Source organism: Centropristis striata, chromosome 18 (genome assembly GCF_030273125.1).
Source record: "Centropristis striata isolate RG_2023a ecotype Rhode Island chromosome 18, C.striata_1.0, whole genome shotgun sequence".
NCBI classification, from domain to species: Eukaryota; Metazoa; Chordata; class Actinopteri; order Perciformes; family Serranidae; genus Centropristis; species Centropristis striata.
The window spans coordinates 2,299,385-2,323,424 of NC_081534.1; the positions used below are offsets into that span (position 1 = coordinate 2,299,385).

General features: G+C 37.8%; 1 protein-coding gene across 1 annotated transcript; it reads right to left on the reverse strand.

Annotated features, from left to right (window-relative positions):
• Nucleotides 1-1,168: 1,168 nt before the first annotated feature.
• Nucleotides 1,169-23,406, reverse strand: prep (prolyl endopeptidase). Its single transcript, XM_059357139.1, has 14 exons — nt 23,231-23,406; nt 22,800-22,874; nt 20,127-20,260; nt 19,246-19,376; nt 16,064-16,273; nt 14,285-14,406; nt 13,095-13,200; nt 10,868-11,059; nt 9,302-9,499; nt 8,428-8,531; nt 7,530-7,761; nt 7,321-7,452; nt 6,491-6,647; nt 1,169-2,802 (listed from the first exon to the last, which is right to left on the reverse strand). Exons 1-14 carry the CDS (start codon nt 23,366-23,368, stop codon nt 2,508-2,510), a joined length of 2,226 nt encoding a protein of 741 aa, XP_059213122.1. The 5' UTR covers nt 23,369-23,406; the 3' UTR covers nt 1,169-2,507.
• Nucleotides 23,407-24,040: the final 634 nt, after the last annotated feature.

The window sequence follows — 24,040 nt, forward strand, 5'->3', positions numbered from 1 at the left end:
GAAAATAATAATCACGCTGTGTTTATCTTCGGATAGTGACAATGGTGGAATTATGTAAACAGTGTGTTTAAATGGTTAAAATTATGAATGTGAATATTTATTAATTATGATCAGGACTGATGGCATTAAGTGGATATTATTATAATATACAATTCATTTTGTTTTTTTTAGACATTTTTACCCTCAAAGACATCATTGGAGCGCTTTTATATTCTTTTAAGTCACTTCTCAAAACACATTTTTACAGACTTGCATTCATGTGATGTTGGTCCTTCTAACTTGTGTGGTATGTGTGTATATGTATATGTATAAATATGTATAAATATATATGTGTGTGTGTGTATGTGTATATATACACTACCGGTCAAAAGTTTTAGAACACCCCAATTTTCCAGTTTTTTATTGAAATTCAAGCAGTTCAAGTCAAATGAACAGCTTGAAAGGGTACAAAGGTAAGTGGTGAACTGCCAGAGGTAAATAAAAAAAGGTAAGCTTAACCAAAACTGGAAAATAATGTACATTTCAGAATTATACAAGTAGGCCTTTTTCAGGGAACAAGAAATGGGTTAACAACTTAACTCTATGGAGTCTTGGGCTATTTTGTCCATTTTTGAAGTCATTTTGTGTCTTTTTTTGGTCATTTTGTGTCTTTTTTTTAGTCATTTTGTGTCTTTTTTTGTCATTTTGTGTCTTTTTTTGGTAATTTTGTGTCTTTTCGTCTTTTTTTTAGTTATTTTGTGTCATTTTTTTAGTCCTTTAGTCCAACATAAAATGTGAACACTATCATGCTCAATAAAGAATTATAAATGTTGCAAATGTGCATTAATTTCAGAGTACACTGAGACATTAAACTGCATCATTTTCAATTAAACTCTGGAAAAGTTGGTGTGTTCTAAAACTTTTGACCAGTAGTGTATATGTGTGTGTATGTGTATATATATATATATATATATATATATATATATATATATATATATATATTATTTTATTTTTTATTTCTTCATTATTGGTTTCTTATTTTTGCAGGAGTTTTAGCACTTTGTGAACACCGTTTTTAAAGGGTGCTATATCAATAAAGGTATTATTATTATTATTTTAAAGTGAGGCACAAAAGGGTTAAATTCTTGTTAAATGTTAATTTTATGACAGAATGAAGGGGCATGATAAATCACTGTTTAAAAAGTTGTTTATTGTAGTTGTGGCATTGTGTTTTGTTCCCTTTAAAAGGCAAACAATCAGCACATGTCAAGAGGTAGAAATCATCATCAGTCTGAAAGAAATGTGGGGACTGACATTTAAACACACACACACTCTTCCACATGCACACACAAAGCAGTTTTTTTCTTTTATTTTTTTTTGCAAATTTCACACACTCACATCCACACACTGCAATACTGTTGACCTGCGGCGCCACCGTTTGTTTGCTCTATACCTGCACGTGCTGGAGCCCCTCGACGTCCCAGAGCCTCCGTTCTGCGCACAAACGTAAAATAAATAACAACAATGCATCATGTTGGAGCACCCAGATGCAGGAAACAAAGCATCAAATAAACGTTTTGCCACTTTGACCTCATGACTAACTGCTGATTGCAACCTGGTCTCACAGAAATCCGTGAAATAGCCACAGATTTCACTTAACTCAAAATCCGTGGAATAGCCACGGAATCGCTCAAATTTCCGTGAAACTGACACGGATTTCGCTATAATGACAGTCATATCCCGTGGCTATTCCAACATACAAAGTGATTATGAACATTCACTGAGTGGATATTTAGAAAATAAAACATATATTTCTCGCTAGAAATGTGATCAAAATCCATTTTTATGCAGAACCTAAGTCAAAATATAGATTTTTCACTAAAAATGAGATTTTGTTTGTGATTTTTGTTCTGACCGCTTGGACCTTGAAAGTCACGTGACTTGGAACAAACCAATAGGAACAAATATCCATGGAATAGCCACAGGATATGACTGTCATTAACTTGCATTGTAGCGAAATCCGTGTCAGTTTCACGGAAATTTGAGCGATTCCGTGACTATTCCACGGATTTTGAGTTAAGTGAAATCCGTGGCTATTTCACAGATTTCTGTGAGACCGGGTTGGCTGATTGGCTGATTAACTGTAACCGTGAAGGCACCCTCTTCCTTTCCACTGATAATGCAGTCGCTGGGACTACAAACATGGCCGACAGGAGAGGGTACGTTAGTTGTGTGAGTGCTGCTTGTTGGCTTAAAGTTGTGTGCAGGTGCAGCTGGAGCTGATCCTGATGGAGCGGCTCACACAGAGAAGGAGGGATAGAAATAAAAAAAAAAAAGAGGTAAAGAAAGGATCAAATAAAAGATGTAGTGATTTGGGTGAACATGAGTCAGATGATCCCGGTCTGTGTCGGTGCAAAGTCCTAAAGAAAGAGTGAGCAGCTGGTTGGAACCGTATCCCAAAGGTGAGTAAAGGAAGAAAACAAAACGCACTCTAACGGGAGGGAGGGAGGGAGGGAAGGAGGCGCAGGTTATTTGACCCAGGAGATGTTGAGACAGCGAGCGATGAAGGCGTAGGTGTCGGCCACCTCCTGGATGACCTTGCTGGTGGGCTTTCCGGCGCCGTGGCCCGACTTTGTGTCCACGAGGATGAACAGAGGGTTTGTCTGCTTGGGGCTGCGGCCCACGATGTGCTGCAGCGTGGCGATGTATTTGAGCGAGTGGAGCGGCACCACCCGGTCGTCATGGTCACCGGTCAGGAGGAGCACCGCCGGGTACTGGACCCCGTTGCCTTCTGGGATGCGGATGTTGTGGAGCGGGGAGTATCTGGGGAAGGGGAGGAGCAGAGGTCAGAGGTCAGATATCAGGACGAGTGGAGGGAATATTCTGCTCTACAAAGTCTATAGTCTAGATGGATTTCAGAATAAAGGCCTCCTATAAGAAGTGAGGTACTGTCCTTTTTTTTGGTCATTTTGTGTCTTTTTTGGTCATTTTGTGTCTTTTTTTTGGTCATTTTGTGTCTTTTTTGGTCATTTTGTGTCTTTTTTTTTGGTCATTTTGTGTCTTTTTTTTGGTCATTTTGATTTGGACATTTAGATCAATGTATTTCTATTTTCCAAAAATTTACTTAAATGAGATGTTTAAATAAGATAAAATAAAGATTTTGCATTCTTAAATATCATCTTTGCCATTTGTTAATGTGCTAATGTGCCCCTCTGATTAAACACTGGCCCCCACTGATTATAGTGGGGCGGCATATCTAACCTATTGTTCATTTAGTGATAAAAGCTCCAAATTTGGTACATATGTAGCTTAATATATTTGGAAAAAGACTGGATATTGGGCCATCGCATATTCACATTCTGAAGACAATGGCCAGCAATTTTCCAAAATGGTGGCCAGCAGTTACAAGTAGATAGAACCTGGGCCTCCAAGCTGCTGTTGACATGTTTACAACACCACAAATATTAATTACATAAAAGTTGAAGTGAAAATATGTCTTTTGACAATGTAAAACACTAACAAATGGAAGAAAATGCAACAAAATGGGGAGATTGCCTCTGTATGTTACTGTAATAAATAGGAGCATTTATGGGTACAAGTCAGGAACCGGCCTACCTTACATATCTCAAGGGTGCCGAGTCCAAAAAAATGGTTCCCAAGTGAAATTTTGAGTTTTTGACCTTCTAATTTGTATATCAAATGGCCACCAAAGTGCCCATCTTGCTCAGTCATTGGACCATTTCCCCTTAGTTTTTTTGTAAGTAGGCAATCAAGATGAGGAAATTAAGTTTCTGGATCTATAGTCTAGGGTCAGAGCAAGGATATAGTGGAGGCTCAGTGTCTTTTTTATGTATATATATATATATATATATATATATATATATATGTATATATATATATATATATATATATATATATATATATATGTATGCATGCAAAATACCAACTGGAACATTTAAAAGTGATATTGATTAAATATTTATGTCGGCCTTAAAAAAACCCACACAAATAATGCTTAATTTCACCTTAAAAGTTGGTATTTTGTATATATAAATATACATAAAAAAAGACACTGAGCCTCCACTATATCCCTACTTTTTGGACAATTCCATCTAGACTACTAACTGCAGTAACTACACAAAGGGTCAAACTGAGAAAAACTGCTTTAAAAGTTTTTTTTATGTTTTTGAACTGGCCAGCCAAATTGGTTACATGTAGGTTAGTGATATGACACTTATTTCTACATTTATTGATGATACCCAGCCCTACACGACAGTATTATAAACCTGAAAAAAAGTAGTGCATTTTGAAGAAAGTAACTTCTGTCCGTGTGTGTGTGTGTGTGTGTGTGTGTGTGTGTGTGTGTCTCAGTCATTGCTCTTAATGAGCTCATTAAATCACGCCTGTTGCCATTAGAGATGTAAGTCACTGTTTTATAGCAGAGGTGGAGCAAAGACCAACTCCACTCACATCATAAAGAAAATCAATACACTTTTATGAAATGAAACATTAACCTTCAGAGGGAAAAAGCAGCGGTGCAATTTCAAATAGCAAATACTATATACATATATATATTTAATCAGTGTTTAGACCATCATCTAACAAACATATTGATCATAAGAGAGGTTTATCACTGCTGGTAAACAATGCAGCGGAGGAAACCTTTTCATTAATATTGTTTTGTGCGGAGAGTGTTGTGACTTTAGCACAGCATAAATATGGATCTTGAGAATATTTGCAATCAGTATTCAATTAAGCTTGTGTGCATGTCGTCCAGACTTATAAAGTGAGCTACTATGTGTGGGGAGAGTGAAATACAGCATAGTACTGCAATATTTTTTCGATACCCCAAATATTGACATTTTATTATAGTGGGGCGGCATATCTAACCTATTGTTCATTTAGTGATAAAAGCTCCAAATTTGGTACATATATAGCTTAATATATTTGGAAAAAGACTGGATATTGGGCCATCGCATATTCACATTCTGAAGACAATGGCCAGCAATTTTCCAAACGTAAAACTAAATCGCTGCATATGTTGCCTCACTACAATAATAAAAAAATGTTTAAAATTGCAACCACATCATATTGTGGCTTAAGTATTATTGATAATATCCTAGTGTGGGGCTTTTATGAGCTCCCGGGGCACCACCTATAAAACTAAATTTTAAATATGAAGACAATTGGTGTCAATCCAGAGTTGAGAAAAATGACAAAACCCAAATTATCTGCAATTACCACAGTTTTGTCAGGGCTATGAAACACTTAGGACAGGTTTTTAAAACAGTCTGTCTGCTTGAAAAACCCATTTTGCTGCAATAAACATTACTGAAGTTAGATAATTAGACTGAAAATTTAAAACGGATTAAAACAGATGCAGCTGAAAGGAAAAAAGGTAATAAATCACAATATATCGCTTTATTTTGTTGCCTAAACACTCACTACAATAATTAAAAATGTTTAGAACTGCAATAATATCTTATCATGACTTAAGTATTGTGATAATATCCTAGTGTGGGGCTTTTATGAGCTGCCGGGGCACCACCTGTAACACTTATTTTAAATATAACCAAAATTGGTGTCAATCCAGAGTTGAGAAAAATGAAAAAAAACAAATTATCTCAAATCACTGCAGTTTTGTCAGGGGTATGAAACACTTAGGACAGGTTTTTAAAACAGTCTGTCTGCTTGAAAAACCCATTTTGCTGCAATAAACGTGACAGAAGCGAGATGATTAGACTGAAAATTTAAAACTGATTAAAACAGATAGAGTTGAAAGGAAAAAAGGTAATAAATCACAATATATCGCTGTATTTTGTTGCCTCAATACTCACAACAATAATTAAAAATGTTTAGAACTGCAATAATATCTTATCATGACTTAAGTATTGTGATAATATCCTAGTGTGGGGCTTTTATGAGCTGCCGGGGCACCACCTGTAACACTTATTTTAAATATAACCACAATTGGTGTCAATCCAGAGTTGAGAAAAATGAAAAAACCCGAATTATCTGCAATCACCACAGTCTTGTCAGGGCTATGAAACACGTTTTTAAAATAGTGTTGGTCAGTCTGTCTGCTTGAAAAACCCATTTTGCTGCAATAAACGTGACAGAAGCGAGATGATTAGACTGAAAATTTAAAACTGATTAAAACAGATAGAGTTGAAAGGAAAAAAGGTAATAAATCACAATATATCGCTGTATTTTGTTGCCTCAATACTCACAACAATAATTAAAAATGTTTAGAACTGCAATAATATCTTATCATGACTTAAGTATTGTGATAATATCCTAGTGTGGGGCTTTTATGAGCTGCCGGGGCACCACCTATAACACTAATTCTAAATATAACCAAAATTGGTGTCAATGCAGAGATGAGAAAAATGGGAAAGCAAAATAATCTCCAATCACCACAGCTGCAGACAACAGGAAATGCTTGCTTCAGTATCACTTTATATTTTACTACACATCATCTCGATGTATAATCTGGTTACTGAGCACTTACTTGATGAGCCACTCAAACTGGTCTTTGTCTTCGCAGCAGCCGAAGTCGGTGGTCCAGGCGTGTCCGATGGTGAACTTGTGGAACTTCAGCATGTCCATGACGCCGACCTGAGCCACAGCGCAGCCGAACAGCTCGGGCCGCTGGTTGACGCAGGCGGCTGAGAGAGGAATCACACAAACAGACACACTGATGAGCTGATTCTTCTTCTTTAACCCATTAAGGCCTAAAATGCCTTGAAAACATGCCTGGAAAACCTCTAGGCGATTTTGAAAGAACGTTCATGAATCAATATAATATCGCCACGCAAAATAACGAGAATACTATGCTTTATTGATTTTTTTCCCCCACCTCTACTATCTTTACCCATTTAGGCCTAAAACGCCTGGACAAAAATGACTGTAAAACCTCTTTTTACCACCTTTTAACCTCGATTTTAAAATAACCCCCTAAAACCTGAAGTTTTTCTGGAAATTCAACAGAAGTGTCAACGCTTCTACTAAATAATAGATTTTTCAGCCTCTGTAGCAGGTAGAAGTGAAATTCAAAAGTATCTGAGAGCTTATACCTTTCATGAGAAGTCGAGTTTATTTGTCCAAACCTTCAATTAAGTTTTTAAAAAAATCAACAAACTCCGTTTTGCCTTTTATTGAACAGGAGAGTTGAAAGAGACAGGAAATGGCAGTGAGAACACCTCAACACATGGGGCAGGTGCTCTGCCAACTGATTTATTAATTTAAAATCACCCAGAGGTTTTACAGTCATTTCCTCCAGTCGTTTTAGTCCTAAATGGGTTAAGGTCTGCTTTGTACGTCAGCCAGCAGCATACATACCTACGAGAAGGCCTCCGTTGGAGCCTCCGTTTATAGTCAGCTTGGAAGGAGAAGTGTATCCCTCTTTGATGAGATATTCAGCTGCACACTGGAAGTCTGTGAAGCAGTTCTGCTTGTTGGCCAGCATGCCAGCTGAAGAGAAGAACAACAAGGTGTGTAAATAGTGCCGGTATTATTTTAAACAACAAACAAGAAGCGTGTCCCCTCACCTTTGTGCCAGGTCTCCCCGTACTCTCCTCCTCCTCGGATGTTGGCGACAGCGAGCACGCCCCCCAGGTGTCTGACGAAGATGAGTCTGGAGACGCTGTAGCTCGGCGTGATGGAGATGTTGAAACCGCCGTAGCCGTATAGAAAACCTGGATGGGAGCCATCCAATTTGATGCCCTTCTTGTGAACGATAAACATGGGGATTTGAGTGCCATCCTTGGAGGGATAGAAGATCTGGCAGAGACACAGAGACAGACACACCGTCAGGGACACAAATAGGACTTGAAGCAGAGCCAGGAAGTAACAGGCAATGGGTTTCTTAGACACTCTGAATGCAGCATTAAGCCTTTGTCAGTGTTCGTCCTGGTGCTAATGAGGGTTTCGTAACAAAGCTCATGCTGAATCTTCGTCTGTCCTTGGGTCTGAGTCAGATGAATGGAGAGGACAAAGAGATTTTCATATAAAAGTCTGTCCTTGGCGCCTCGCTTATTTTCTTTTTTAGAATGTTATTTCTGGGGTCAGTGTCCTCAGTAGGAGGATAACAATAAATCTGACTGTGCCATGCAGCGCCTTCGGCAGCTCAACTGTCCTTAAAAAATACAGTAATAAAATAGTCATATTGAAAAATCTGCTCCAACATTCAGCTTCTCTTCAGACTGAAGATTTGTTTCTGGTCCAGCACACAACGTACAGCTCGCTTTTCTCCTGACAGCCTGATTAATAGCTGGTAGACACATTCAGGCACAAATGGATGTAAACAATGGTACCAAAACACATCTAGAAGAAGACCTTCACACAGCTACACAGAGCTGCTCGGTTATCAGACAAGAAAAGAAGTAATCTTTCATGCTAGAAACAATAGAATGGGTGTAGAGAAAGAAAAGGAGATGTTCTAGAGACCTGGGTGGTCTGGTAGTCTGAAGGGCTGAAGCCTTTGACCGTGACCTCTCTGAAGATGTGCGGCTGCAGAGGCTCCTTCGTCAGGTCGCAGTGGTAGATGATGGCTGCACGCAGGAGAAGAAAAACAGTCATTTCATTTGTTCTACAAAACTAAACACCAGTGGTGTAAGACCCATTTTTATTCCCTGGCTTTTTAACTTTGACACGAAAATATATATTAATAATAAATGCCAAATAGCAGAAATGTATGTATAGAATGTATGTATATGTCTTATTTTTTTATATTCTTATTCTGTCGAGGGCTGGGCGATATATATATATATTTTTTTAATGTGATATGGAATTAGACCATATCACATATATCGATATAGTTACATTTTTTTTTCAGAAAAAGATTGGCCTATTTCATTTCATAGGCTATTTTTATTTGAGATATTTTTTTATTTAAATGTGCACATTATGGAGCTTTGATTCTTTAAAAAAAGGTACTCCTGTTGTTATACAGTATTTATGTTCACTTAAACTGTTTCAATAAAACTACTTGTGACATGTCATATTTGACTTTGACTCAACATTTGCTCTTACTTTGGGGATTAAAATATCTGGATATATATCGAATATCGATATTCAGCCTAAATATATCGGGATATGACTTTTGATCCATGCCCAGCCCTAATTCTGTTTCCTATATATTTCTATATGCGTGTCTGTATCTTGAGCTGCTGCGACAACTAAATTTCCCCACTGCGGGATAAATAAAGTCACATCTTTTTAAACGTAAATTATTTTCCACAGTAATGAATCTCATTAAGTGCCATAGCATTTACAACTACATCACAAACCCAGCAGTTCTATAACTCATAGTCGGTAGTACCTGGGGACAGGAAGGAGGTGAAATAGTAGAAGATCTCAGAGTCCCTCTTCCGTCCTGTGAAACCCACCACGGAGCCCACATCCAGAGGGAAGGTCCTCAGCTCCTCCCCCGAGCTCAGACGGTACATTTTCAACACATTCTTCACGTCGTGGAGGAAACACACAAACAGGTAGCTGGAGTACGTGCAGGTGGCAAACACTGCAGGGGAGACAAGAAAAGACGACAGATAAAGGGGAGGGAATCTGTTTCATTCTTTTTTTTTTTTTTTTTTTTTTTAAATAGTAACATATATTTATATTAAAAAGGGTAAGGAAGGGCAAAGTCCTGGTTTAGTTTAGAAGATAATCAAAGTAACAGTTCACAGTAGCTTTACTGTTTAAAGGTATTAGAATTTTTCATCATTTATAAATATCATTTTTATTATCCTCTTTTATTTTTTTTCGGTTTCATTCTGAAGAGTCAGCTTTTCAAATGGCCGTTTCTTAGCCCTGTTTTAGGGATCCAATCACAGAACGGGGAGGGACGGCAAAACGATGACGCGTACTACTCGACAGATGGAAGCTTGTAGTTTTGTAGTTTTCTTACGGATCCAACATGGCTGCAGCAGACGCGAAACTCTCTTTTGATCTAGCTGTAGACAGTGTTCTAGATAGTTTAGAGCCAAAGTTTATTTTAAAAGAAGAACAACGTTTGACTTTACACTCCTGTTTCACCACCAAAAAGGATGTTTTAGCCTTGCTTCCGACAGGATTTGGCAAAAGCCTAATCTATAATAATAGATAATAATCAACACTGCCGGTAGACTGTGAGCTGAAACTACAGAGCAGCCAGAGCTGAAACTACAGAGCAGCCAGAGTCAGAACATACTGCAGAAAAACGTTGCAGAAGCAGAATTGAGCATTTTAGTCTCAAAGTAGAGATGGGCTAGTCTGGCTATGTAAACATCAATTTCTGTCGCTCTACATACATCATCTGTTATAACTGATACGATTAGCTAAGAGCTACCTACAGACGCTTTTGACAGACATTCTTAGCGGCCAATAAACGGCTCTGGAGGATCGTAAACCACACCTCCTCTACGGAGAAATGAATTGCTGGCATCCAGACTATATCTCATTTGTGATATAGTCTGACGTTAGCCAGGCTAGCCTCTGACTGCAGTAAATGCAGAAAAATCTAACATCTGTCATTAAAGGAATGTATAAAAACAAGACTGTCTTCTGATTTAGTCTAAAAAAAATCTGACTTTTACAGAGAGATTTGTAGCTTTGTGGAGTTTATCTCTTTTGGGGGGGATCCTTTTTTGCCTGCTAAACATGCTCAATTTCAAATAACTTCACCTAAAACAGTGCTGCTTTATGATACCTAAAAAAAAATACAATGAATTTTAAAATATAAAAATGTAAAACTTTCATTAGCCTCCCCAAAAGGTCTAAAAATAATGGATTGGAAAACAGGATTGAATGCACCACTCATCTCATCTCATTATGCTTCCCAGAGGTTTCTCTTGAATGCAAAATCTATTTTAACACACATTTTTAATACTTGAATAGTACAGCAGCTCACCAATAACGTCTTTGTCGTGTTGAGGGATGAGCTCTTTCCAGTTGCTCTGGGCCGGAGAGGCGAAGTCGATGTTGATGAGGCGGTACCGCGGGGCGTCCAGGTTGGTCTTGAATGTGAACAACGTGCCCTCGTTGGTCACGTACTCGTACTCGGCGTCGAAGTTGTCGATCAGCTTCACCCATGGCAAAAGTCCTAAACATAAGAAGAGGAATATTTAAGTCCTATATTAACCCATTTAACTCTCTGGAGTCCAAGAAAGCGCCGGAGCACGACTTCTTCATGACGTCACGACGTAAAAACGAAGCAGCATGGAGCCATGGAGAAAGTTTTGGCTTTTCAAGAAGTTTCCATGTTCAATTTAGTGCGTCAACTCTTTTTCTTCAATGGTTAAAATCACCACGACCGAGTGTAGTAACATGATTTTACTTTTTTTGCAGAGATTTTTCAGATTTTGCAGTGTGCATTTCAACATTTTTAATGCAATCTTTTGTGTTTGCTGTTTCTTGTGTGATTTGGGCTATTTTTTGTGTGTTTTTTGTAATTTTAGCCATGTCTTTTGTAATTTTTATGTGTGTGTTGTGTGTGTTCTTATGTGTTTTTTTTGGTGTTTTGGTGTGTTTTTATGTGGGTTTCTGTGTGGGTTTTTTTGTAAAAAAATAATTGTGTGCGTTTTTTTTATTTATTTTATTATTTTTTTGTGTCTCAAAATGTTGATCCAGTAAGTCAAAATGACAAAATAAAGCTGAAAAAGATGATACCAGCATGGTAATGGTGATTATTATTTAAGTTGCATATACAGGCAGCGTTGTTGCATTATTCTACCATTAAAGCCGTAAAGCGGATACGTCGTTTTGTAGTATTTGTAGTTTTTTTCCACCTATTTTCGGTCTTTTGGCCAACGAAATGCATCAGAATACATGTGGGAGTGTCGCAATGCAACAAGTTGATTTTTAAAAAGACTTTATTGAAGGTTTGGACAAATAAACTCGACTTCTCATGAAAGCCACAGATATAAGCTCTCAAATACTTGAATTTCATTTCTACCTGCTACAGAGGCTGAAAAATCTATTATTTAGTAGAAGCGTTGACACTTCTGTTGAATTTCCAGAAAAACTTCAGGTTTTAGGGGGTTATTTTAAAATCGCAGAGAGGTTTTACAGTCATTTTTGTCCAGGCGTTTTAGGCCTAAATGGGTAAAGATAGTAGAGGTGGGGGGAAAAAATCAATAAAGCATAGTATTCTCGATATTTTGCGTGCCGATATTATATTGATTCATGGACGCCAAGTATAGATATTTAGCGCTGGTGGGTCTTCAATATTTTTTTTCGGAGGCCGTAGCGGGCTTACTTTTAGTAATATACTGGAGATACTGGTATCATTTGAAACTAGAAGATCTAAGAAATCTATAGGCACCATGCACGTCATGCATGTGTGTCAGGATATCGTGAGAAGATGTCAAAATAATGGTGCAACTTTTTTTTATGTTGTGGGGAGCAGAGCATTCAGCCTCTGGAATTCATTACCACCTCAACTCAGAAACATTGACTCACTCCCCCATTTCAAATCACAACTCAAAACACACTGTTTAAAACTGCCTATTCTCTCTGATGACAATTGCCCTGTCCAACCTATTGAATTGTTCTTAATTTTGTGTATTTTATTGTTGTTTCTTTTTTCTATCCATTTTGTACAGTGTCCTTGAGTGCCAAGAAAGGCGCCTTCCAAATAAAATGTTGTATTATTATTATTATTATTATTATTAATAAAAAAATCAGTTCAGTTCAGTTTGACTGAATACTTTCAGTCTGTGGCTTTGACTCTTATTGTGAAGAAATAAAAAGACTGAAGAGAGATGAATACACTGAGAATTTTCTCTGATTTGAAAAAACAGCTCTTGACTGAATTTAATTTTTTGGACACAAAATGCAGTTAAACAGTTACATCACTATATATTTTATCGCAATACTCACCATATCGCATGATGCTTAAAATCGCAATAATATCATATCGTGACTCAAGTATGAGGATAAAATCACATCGTGGGGCCGATACGCTGATTCACACCTCTAAGACGAACCGAGACTATTAAAACTAATTAGGAAGTTCTTATTGGATCAAACAAGTGGGAATTCTGAAATATCAAATACCAATGTAAAATGCTGATTAAAAACAAAACCTTTTACAGCATTACAGCGAGCACACAGATGAAGAAAAGACAGTGACATACCTGTGATACCCTGAGGAGTGGTCTGCAGGTCACAGTACCACAGTCTGTTGACCGGGTCACAACCTTCCCTGATGGACAGCAGCACGTAGCGTCCATCATCTGACACCTGCCACACACATGACATCACTCAAACACCTGAATATCACTTAGGTGAGTCAGTAAGTAAAGTTTAATTATAAAGAACTTTTCACAGATAAAATCACAAAGTGCTTTACAGAAGATAAAAAGAAAGAAATACGATAGGGGACATAAGACAATTAAAACTAGGGCTGCAACTAACGATTATTTTCATTATCGATTAATCTGTCGATTATTTAAATTATTAATCGCTTAGTTGTTTGGTCAATAAAATGTGTAAAAATATCAATGAGTGTTTCCCAAACCACAAGATGACGTCCTTAAATCTCTTGTTTTGTCCACAGACCAAAGACATATTCAGTTTATTGTCATAAAGGAACAAAGAAACCAGAAATATTCACATTGAAGAAGCTGAAATCAGAGAATTTGGACTTTTTGTCTTTAAAAAAAAAATACTGCTCAAACCAATTATTCGATTATGAAAATAGTTGATGATTAATTTAACATAACGATTATTGTTCGTTTAATCGAATAATTGTTGCAGCTCTAATTAAAACACAATGAAACATAAAAATTATAAAACAATATGTACAATGCATGGTGATCATCCAAATGCCTGTCTAAAAAGATATCTGGTGTTAAAGTGATTTTTAAAAGAGTCGACAGAAATATCCATCCTCATTTCTGCTCTGTTTGTTGTTTTTATGTAGCTGATTGTGTTCTTGTTTTTATCTAGTGTTTTTTTCTATGTTTGTACCTCGAGTGACATGAAAGATGCCCATAAATAAAATGTATTATTATTATTACTATTATTATTATTATAGGGGTGATGTGGGAGCGTTTGTTTGAACCACTGAGTAATCTTGCGGCGGCATTCTGAATTAACTAAAGGCTGTCAGAGCAGACATACTTAGTGAGGAGAAAAGTGAGTTACAGAAATCAATACGAGATGAGATAAATGCATTTATGGGCATCTCAAGTTCAGCTTTTGAAACTACAGATCAGAGTTTACTGATGTTTCAGCCAGATCTACACCCCTAAGTTACAGAGGTTAGAGCAGACAGCAATTAACACATGCATTCTTCTCAAATCAGTTGTTTCTTGTTTCCTACCTCTGCTCCACCCATCCATTTGGGGTGGTCAGGAAATTCAGCACACAGCACGTCCTCAGACTGTGGAGTCCCCAAAACATGGAAGTTTAGCTTCTGGTGCAGGTTGGTGGAGGTCTCAGTGCCTAGGAGACAAAATATATGACATATGTCAACATTGCCCTCTGGTGGTGGCATCAAAACAGAATTTGGGGCTGAAGAAAGATTTGCAAGAAGAACAAAATATGTTGTTAAAACTACATTGTGCTTCTGGGATTTTTTTTTTTTTATTTTCAAAAAAGAACAATATATTACATTGGAACCAATCATTATGTTCCTAAAACATCATTATTTATTGACCAAGTTTATGATAAAAAAATAAAAGAAAGCCACAATCAGATGGTTGGCGAAAATTAGCAATTATAAAAGATTAGGAAAAAGATCAATAATTTATCTTTACTTTAATTTTAATGTTTTATAGATACGTTTCTATTGTTACCATATATTTTCCTATTTTTCTGTTCTGGCTGTCATGGAGTTAATAGTTCAAATATGGAAATGGCTGATTTATACTTTCAAGATATGCATGCCTTTTAAAAAAAAAAAAACACACACACACAAAAAACAAAAAAACAAAACAAAAGAAACAACAACCAGAATAATAATAATAAGAGTTTCTCCATCTTATCACGAGTTAGCCCAGGTTATTTCACTATTTAGCATGGTTCAAAAATACAAATGCAGATGTACAATTCACACAGAATAAAGAAATCACACATCAAAAATAAAAATTATTTTAGATCACTGCAAGGGATTACCCCTAACTACGCCTCGTCGGCTTCATTCCCCACATTACTTAAATCTACACTCTCCATATATTCCATAAAAGGACCCCAAATGTTTTGAAATAGTGATAGTTTCCCTTTTATAATATATGTTATCTTCTCCATAGGTAAAGTTGTGAATATTTCCTTAACCCAGTTGATGAGTTTTGGTTTGCTGGTGCTCCTCCATGAGAGTGCTATGACTCTTTTTGCAAGCAGTAAGCATAAATCCATGTGTTTCAAATTTAAAATATAAAAAAAATATACCGTATTTTCCGGACTATAAGTCGCACCAGCCATAAAATGCATAATAAAGAAGGAAAAAACATATATAACTCGCACTGGAGTATAAGTCGCATTTTTGGGGGAAATTTTTTTGATAAAATCCAACACCAAGAACAGACATGTCATCTTGAAAGGCAATTTAAAATAAAAATAGAATAGAGGCAACAACAGGCTGAATAATTGGACGGTATGCTTACGTTACATGACACAACTGAGAACGTGCCTGGTATGTTAACATAACATATTAAGAGTTATTCAGATAACTATAGCATAAATAACATGCTAAGAAGTTTACCAAACCATCCGTGTCACTCCAAATAACTAAAATCCAATGAAATCTTCATCCTCGGTGTCACTTTTAAACAACTCCGCTAACTCCGGAGGTAGAAGATGCGGCACTTCTTCTTCTACGTCGCTTATGTCAGACTCATCCTCATACTCGGCCTAGAGTGCCCTCTTGCGGTTTAGTGTGAAAATAACATGTGAAATGATATACCGGTAATAATGTGTTAATAATTTCACACATAAGTCGAACCCCCAGCCAAACTATGAAAAAAACGGCGACTTATAGTCCGGAAAATACGGTAATAAAAAAATCAAACATTGATGCCTCAGAGTTGTAGGAAAAGAGTCTCAGATGTTTGTTTTCAGTATTGAGTAAAGTTTCTGATGTGAACCAGTGTGTGGAGCTCACCGTCACTCTTGCCCTCCTGCTTTGGGTAGGAGTTGTAGAAAAGCCCCTTCCCATCGTGAGTCCAGGACATGCAGCTGAACTTGACCCGCTCCAGGTGGTCCTCCAGAGGTTTGGCGCCTTCAACCTGCAGGAAGCGGATCTCCACCCAGTCCGAGCCGCTGGCGCTGGTGCCGTACGCCAGGTACTCCCCGTCCTCAGAGAAGGCGTAGCCTTGATGTAATCAGAGGAAGAGAAAGGGAAACATTAAAAAAGCCATTAGGGAAAGCTATCCAGCTTCTTTTTATTTAGCTGTCAGTGTGGATGCTATAAATAGTGGACTATTTCTGCACATGAAGACATCTCTGATTCATAATGTTGTTATTACCATATCAGTCATTGGGATACTATTATAAATAAGGCAATGCTAGAACTACTGCCGACCTACATTTCTACCCTTATTGCTCAGAGAAGTTATTCTTTCCGTTCTTATGATCTTTTGTTGCCTTTTTTTTTTCTTTTTTTTTTTTTAAAACATATTCTTATTGCACATTTTGTTAATTTACAAACGGTGAACAACATAGAACGAGAAGGCACATACAAGAAAAATAATAACAATAATGATAGCAATAATTATGATAAAAAATAAAATTAATAAATAAATAACTGGGGAAAGAAAGAGAAAAATAAAGGGGGGGGGGGGGGGGGGGGCTTTATAACCACAAAATAAATACATGAAAAATAAGTAAATAAATATATACATACATATATCTATACACACACACACAGATACATATACATGTCCGTAAAGCTCTAAATGTGTATGCTAAATCAAGATAAAATAAAAAGATAAATAAATCTTCAGTTAAGCTCATCATTCCAGCCATCTACTTAAATATCATTTTTCTCAAGGAAATGACAGAAAACCTTCCAGATTTTCCAAAACTTGTCAAGCTTGTTTTTCGAGGTGTAGCTTATTTTTTTAAGTAGAAAGACATCCCTGTTAGCCACTGTGAAGTAGTACAAGGTTTATCTTTTGTTGCCTTCTGCTCCATGTGCCAGTACTGAATTGGGTAAAAGGGCTTTCACCCACGCTGCACCCTTTGCATGGACTAAGTTACAGAATGACTGGAAACTTACAGAGTTTATATCATCAGTGTTTTCCATAATCAGTTTGAAAACGTCATCAATTTTGCGCTTTTTTTTTGTCCTTGTTTTGTGTTTTATCTGTCATTTTGTATTTTTTTCGTATTTGCTGTTGCCTATTCTTGGAGATTCGGTAACACTTTACAATAACCAACTAAGTGATGTTTATAGATGGTTTATAAAGCAATTATTAACCATTTATAAAGTGCTATACATATTTAATCTTTAAATGTTTTAAACCACTTTCTTAAAATGTATATGAATCATTTGAAAAGCATTAACATACTTAATATGGTGTTACTAAAACTATTAATTATAGTTTAATTCTTTGTTAATGGTAAAGTAACTATAAACGTACATTAATATACCATCTATTTGTCATTCATAAATTATGTAGTTAGTTAAACATTAATAAGTTATGTATTTACCATTCTAAATGGCCTATATATGGTTTATAATGATGATTAAACATTAATAAACTATCTGTTTACCATTTATAAAAGATGGTAAAAATGTAAAATGTAAAGTGTCACCAGAGATTCTTAATCTCAATGGGATTCTCTTGATTAATTAAAAGTTATAATATCAAGAACCTAATCTGGCAATCTGTTCCTGTGCATTGGTTGAAAGAAATTGCACTGAAATGCAGGAATTAAAATCAAATGAATTCGGTCAACATATAATGTTAAAATATTGCTATGGTATCTTTATATACACACATATTGACCTGTTTACATTTTACTCTCCTCTCTGCTCTGGGTAAACAACCTGCAGGTCAATTGAAGTTTATTGAAGTTATTTTTGGCTCGTGACTGGTGACTGCTTTCAGCTGAGTCATTTCTGGTTTATTATAATTATTGTTTCACAGTTGCTACAATGCGTTTAACTGCATTCATTTTTTTTTACAGGATCTGGTTAGTGCAAAAGGTTTATTTGGCTAAAATAATAGTAATAAAAATGATTTGGTCACTTTCCCTGTCCCTGTGGAGGTATTTAAACCAGACCTAAAAACCTTTTTTATGAAAGCATTTTGTTAGTCCTCTTTCTAGTTTCTGCTTTTAACACCTGATTATTTCATTATTGCATAGTGTGTTTAATCTCTAACACTTTGAGATTGTTGAAATGTAAAATGCAATACAAATAAAATGTATTATTATAATTATTATTATTATTATGGCCCGAGCACTAACAGTTCGAGGACCCTATTAAAACTGAAAATTATATCAAATTAGCAAATTAATCACATTTTTGTGGGCTTTATTATATTACAAAACTCACCAAACTTGGGACAACATTCAATCCCGCCAATTTACGTATTTCATTGGTTTCAGAAATGGGCGTGGCAAAATGACCTACTAGCGCCCCCTAGAATTGAGCCCCTAAAACAGGTTTGTCGTAGAGACACTAAATTTGGTCCATACATGTATCATGGGAAGACGCACCAAAAAGTCTCAAGAAGCCATACACAAAAACGAACAGGAAGTCGGCCATCTTGGATTGAAAATGGCGTTTTGGAGGTTTTTCAGCATTTCCACGTCGCATACCTTAACAAACTCCTCCTACAGATTTAATCTGATTGACTTCGGACTGTTCAGTACCATCAAAAGGCCTTTGACATCAAAAGTTATTAAAAGCTTTGCTGACCGTCACACTATCGGGGCGTGGCATGGCGGCAAAATATGGCGTATTGGCATAAAACACAAGACTGTATAACTTGACCATATAATGTCCAATCTGCCTCAAATGTGTCATGCATGATGATGGTTCATCACTGAACAGTTCTAAATAACAATATTTCATAAAGTCCCGCCCCTTTTTGGTTAGCCACGCCCCCTTTACCAACTGATGAACCGTTTGTCATAGAGACTTGCATGAGGTGTCAATGTACTCAGGAGAGAGTCCTAGTTATTATTATTATTATTATTCTACAGTTTCTGGCTATGATAAATGGTGTAATTTTGGCAACAAAAAAGCCCCACTTGCCAACCCTGTTGGCAGGTTGTGGGGTCTAGAGGATTAAAAGAGTAAAATAAAAACAATAATACACAGTTTGATGATACCTCGCAGAGCAACAGTTCCATCATCAGAAAATGTGTTTGGATCCAAGAAGACTGTGGGCTCAGCATCCAGGCTCTCCTGCACGTACATCACACTCTGGTTTTGGAGGCCTGTGTTGTAGAAGTGAAAGTACCTGAAAGTGAGGGGAGAAAGTGTTAAGATACATTGGATTTTGAAGTTTTACTGGAGTGCTTAATTAAAGATTTCAGCGAGTATAAAACAGTCTGAGTGGGTCCATTCTGCATAACGAGTACTTTGATACTCTAAGTACATTTTGATGCTGATAGTTTTGTACTTTTACTTCAGTAAGTTTTGAATGCAGTGGAGTAATTTCACAGTGTTGTATTAGTACTTTTACTGAAGTAAAGGCTCTGAATACTTATTCCACCACCATTAAATACAACCCAGAAATTAAAGATACAATTATAAAGCATCCATACTACCTTTGTCCCAGAAATGATTGTGATATACTGAATTATTGTTATTTTAAGACCATTTAACACCACTGATTAAAATGAAATTGTTATGAATATCCAGACATTGTTATAGGAATGTCAAATATACATTAAAATATACTCAAACCATGCAACAAAATAAAAAATGAAATGGACTCCCTGACTCAGAAAATGCTGTTTCCTGGCATCATTGTGGACAAAATGTTGGTGACATTCTTAAGTAAACAAACTTACATGGAAGTCAATAACGTAATTATTGCAAAAAGGTTATTTTAGAATTCAATGTGTCCAATTTTACAATCGAAAAATACAGCATTGTTAGCAGTTTTTCTTCAGCCTGTTTCCATCTGTACATCTGGATTTTTTGTGAATTTTACAGGACCTACTGTTTATTATATATGTCATTTACCACTTATTAATTTTCTCACCTATTCCCTCTCTTGAAGGGACAGCTGTACTTGGGATAATCATACAGCTCAGTCATGCGCTCCTTGAACAGGTCCCGTACCTCGCAGCGCTCTAAATACGGCAAAGTCAGCTGGTTCTGGGCAGTGACAAAGGCCTGGAGGAAGAACAGAAGACACACACACACACACACACACACACACACACACACACACACACACACAGAGGTTTAACCCATTGACGCCTGAAACGCCTGTAAAACCTCTGGGCGAATTTAAAATAAGCCCCTAAAACCTGAAGTTTTTCTGGAAATTCAACAGAAGTGTCAACGCTTCGACTAAATTATAGATTTTTCAGCCTCCGTAGCAGATAGAAATGAAATTCAAAAAGTATTTGAGAGCTTATACAAATACTACAAAACGACGTATCTGCTTTCAAGGCTTCAATGGGTTAACATATTACTGTATTACAATCTGTGTGGCCGGTTCCAAGAAGAAGATGCACTGATTGATCTGAAGACCTCTGATGAGTAAAATCAGAACAGATGATTTTCCATCATGTGCCAGGTATAAATCAAAGTTATTCAGATCAGTCAGTGAAGAGGCTTCTCGGGACGGGCCCCTGGTGATATCACCACAACTAAAGGCTGGTGGTTATGAGTGGCTTTATAGGTAATCACAAAACACAACCAGCACCAGAACAGACTGGCATTAAGGATGTGTGTCACTGTGAAACCAAATCAAACCAAAATTACTATATTTATCCCTGAGGGTAAATTCAGTTAGTCTGGTAGAATCTCTGTTAGAATGAGACAGCCTAATTTTTTGGTCCATAAAAGGTTTTGTGTCCACCCTACAGGTATTCAGTGGCTGAAGGGGGTCTTAAACCTGTGGAAATCTATGATCATTTCCATTTTCCTTCTTTGAGGTGTTCAGTAGGAGATAGTTCTTGGGACTCCAGTCACTGAAGGCTTTTATCAGATCCCTATATTCACATTCCTGTCCATTCCTGATATACGCCACAACAGCAGTGTCTTCAGAGTATTTCTGGATGCGGCAGGACTCAGAGTTGTATTTGAAGTTCGCTGTGTACAGTGTGAACAGGAATGGAGCCAGAACAGTGCCTTGTGGAGCCCCTGTGTACAGTGTGAACAGGAGTGGAGCCAGAACAGTGCCTTGTGGAGCCCCTGTACAGTGTGAACAGGAATGGAGCCAGAACAGTGCCTTGTGGAGCCCCTGTGCTGCTCATTAATGTCCCAGAAACACAGTTCCCCAACCTGACATACTGTGGTCTTCCTGTCAGGGAATGGGCGGCTGTGGCTCAGTTGGTAGAGAGGTCCCATTTACAAAAAACATAAATTGCAGCTGTACACAGTCCAGTGTCACAGTGTTATGGAAATGGGCCACACTATGTCCTGCTTGGTTCATATATGTTGTAAAGTGTTTATGGGTTTATGGGATTCAGAGTGATTGCAACCAATGATGCACCAATGTGCCCTGGTAGCCTCTGCCACCAGTATGAATGTGTGTGTGAACAGGTGAATGAGCGCAGTCTGTAGTGTAAAGCGCTTTGGATAAAAGTGCTATATAAGTGCACTCCATTTACCATTTATCCAGGAGATGAAGGAAAGATCCAGCTTGTTTTTGAGTAGTTATCAAAGTAGTTTCTCAATAATTTACTTTTGATCAATTAATCAACTAATAGTTGTAGCTTTTATTATGCGACAGCCAAAGACTTGACTGGTTTTTAATTAGAGACTCTTCACGCTCTTTATTGTACACTCCTTTTTAGGGAGTTTTTACAGATATACACTCATGTGGTGGTAATCTCTTTCAGCTGATTGAGAACCAGGAGGAGGGTTCTCAGGAGATGATCAGAGTTCTACAAGATGAGGTTCTGGCTCTGTTCCTGTTCACACTGAACACAGCTGACTTCAAATACAACTCTGAGTCCTGCCACATCCAGAAGTACTCTGACAACACTGCTAATGTGGTGTGTATCAGGAATGGACAGGAATCTGAATATAGGGATCTGATAAAAGCCTTCAGTGACATGGAGGTGGTGCCAAGTTATAAGTATCTAGGTGTCTACCTGGATAATAAGTTGGACTGGTCCCTAAACACAGACGCTCTCTACAAAAAGGGGCAGAGACGCCTCTTTTTCTTCTTGAAGCTCCGATCTGTGGACATCTGTAGTAAGATGCTGCAGATGTTTTATCAGTCTGTGGTGGTAGTGTGTTGTTTTATGCTGCAGTCTGCTGGGGAGGCAGCATCACACACAGAGATGATCAGACTGGTCTACAGAGCTGGTTCTGTGGTTGGAGCCAGGTTGGACACACTGGAGGAGGTGGTGGAGAGATGACCTGTCAGGCCATCCTGAAATACCCAGATGATCCGCTACACAAAACCTTTATGGACCAAAAAAACTCTCCGTTGCAGGATGGAGAGATGCAAAAGATCCTTCTCTCCTACAGACATCAGGCTGTCTCATTCTAATAAAGTAATTTTGAGTGATTGATTTGAGATCAATGTGCTGAAGAGACAAAAAGCAGATCACACACAAGAACACAGTTCCCCAACCTGACTACTGTGGTCTTCCAACACGAGATTAGCAAAATACCGGTGCAGAAATAGTAACACTTAGACACTAAAGCACGTGTCTTTCCAGCTAAACGTGTCATTGAACAGAAGGCTCACCTGTGTCTTCTCACTGTCCGGGTCCTCCAGCCAGCTGTAGGGGTCTGCTACTTTGGTGCCATGATAGCAGTCCATCTGAAACAGTAATGATGGCTGTTCAAATGATAAACTTAGCTAGCAAGGTGTGGCAAAAACAAGACTTGTTCCAGCAAGACGGCCACACCGGGCTGCTTAGCAACGTTAGCAGGGCAGCGAAGTAAAATGTGAGGTGCTAATTAGCTTAATGCTAACAGTGTGGTGGATTGGGGGCGGCTGTTCACACATTTGTCAACAAAGTCAGCCTGTGCTGTCAGTGCAAGCTAAGCTAAGCTAACTAGCATGCTAACAAAGCAGACGTTCACTCCAATGAATGAAAAGCGTGATGATTAAGCATCCCGGCTTATTAGCATGCTAGGCTAGGCTAGGCTAGCTAGCTAGCAGCGTTTACTTACCACTGCGTCGTCGCGGTAAGCCTGCGGATACTGGAAAGCCATTCTGGAGGAGAGTGTTCGGGGACTGCGTGAGAAAAGGAGCCGCTTCAGAGAGAGGACTAGAGGTTTAGAAGAGACCCTGAGGATCCTGTGGAACATCAACTAGCTGGCAGAAAGAGAGATGACCTGCTGACAGAGAGACAACGAGCTGCGGCAAGACAACACCGCTCTCTGCGGAGGAGACAGCGCCCGCTAGAGCGCCCCCTGCTGGCAGCACACCGGAACTACTCTTTATTAGATTGACTAAACCAGGAATGGGCAACTTTTTTTTTTTTTTTACTTTATTGAGAAATTCTAATACAGTCAGATGATTCATGTCGGATGGAACAAACAAAGTCGGGCATCACAAAATTGAAAATAAATAAATATGAGACAAAGTGAATGAAGTGCATAAGTCAGTACAGGTGTAAATGAAACAGAATAATAAAAATAACTAGAAAATTTCCTCTGGGGAAATTTTGAAAGGGCCACGGAGGCTACTGCCGGTGTGTGTACACTATGATGAGATTCTCATCATTGATGAGATGATGAGATTTCAAACTATGCCCTTTAACCTCAAAATGTGTGTGTGTGTGTGTGTGTGTGTGTGTGTGTGTGTGTGTGTGCGTGTAGCGAAAATCGCATAAAGTTACCTGTGTGTGTGTGTGTGTAATTAAAATCACATAAAGTTACCTGTGTGTGTGTGTGTGCGTGTGTGTGTTTGAAGCATGTGTATGCATGTGTGAGGAGTGTTAGCGCTTACGCGCGCGTGTGTGTGTGTGTGAGTACTTG

Excerpts from the sequence above, each read along its gene's own strand:
- prep (XM_059357139.1), bottom strand. The coding sequence starts at position 23,368 with ATGTTCCACAGGATCCTCAGGGTCTCTTCTAAACCTCTAGTCCTCTCT. Across the intron at positions 20,261-22,799 it reads CGGACAGTGAGAAGACACAG|GCCTTTGTCACTGCCCAGAA; the intron begins GTGAGCCTTCTG and ends TTCTTCCTCCAG. Across the intron at positions 11,060-13,094 it reads CACTCCTCAGGGTATCACAG|GACTTTTGCCATGGGTGAAG; the intron begins GTATGTCACTGT and ends TCTTATGTTTAG.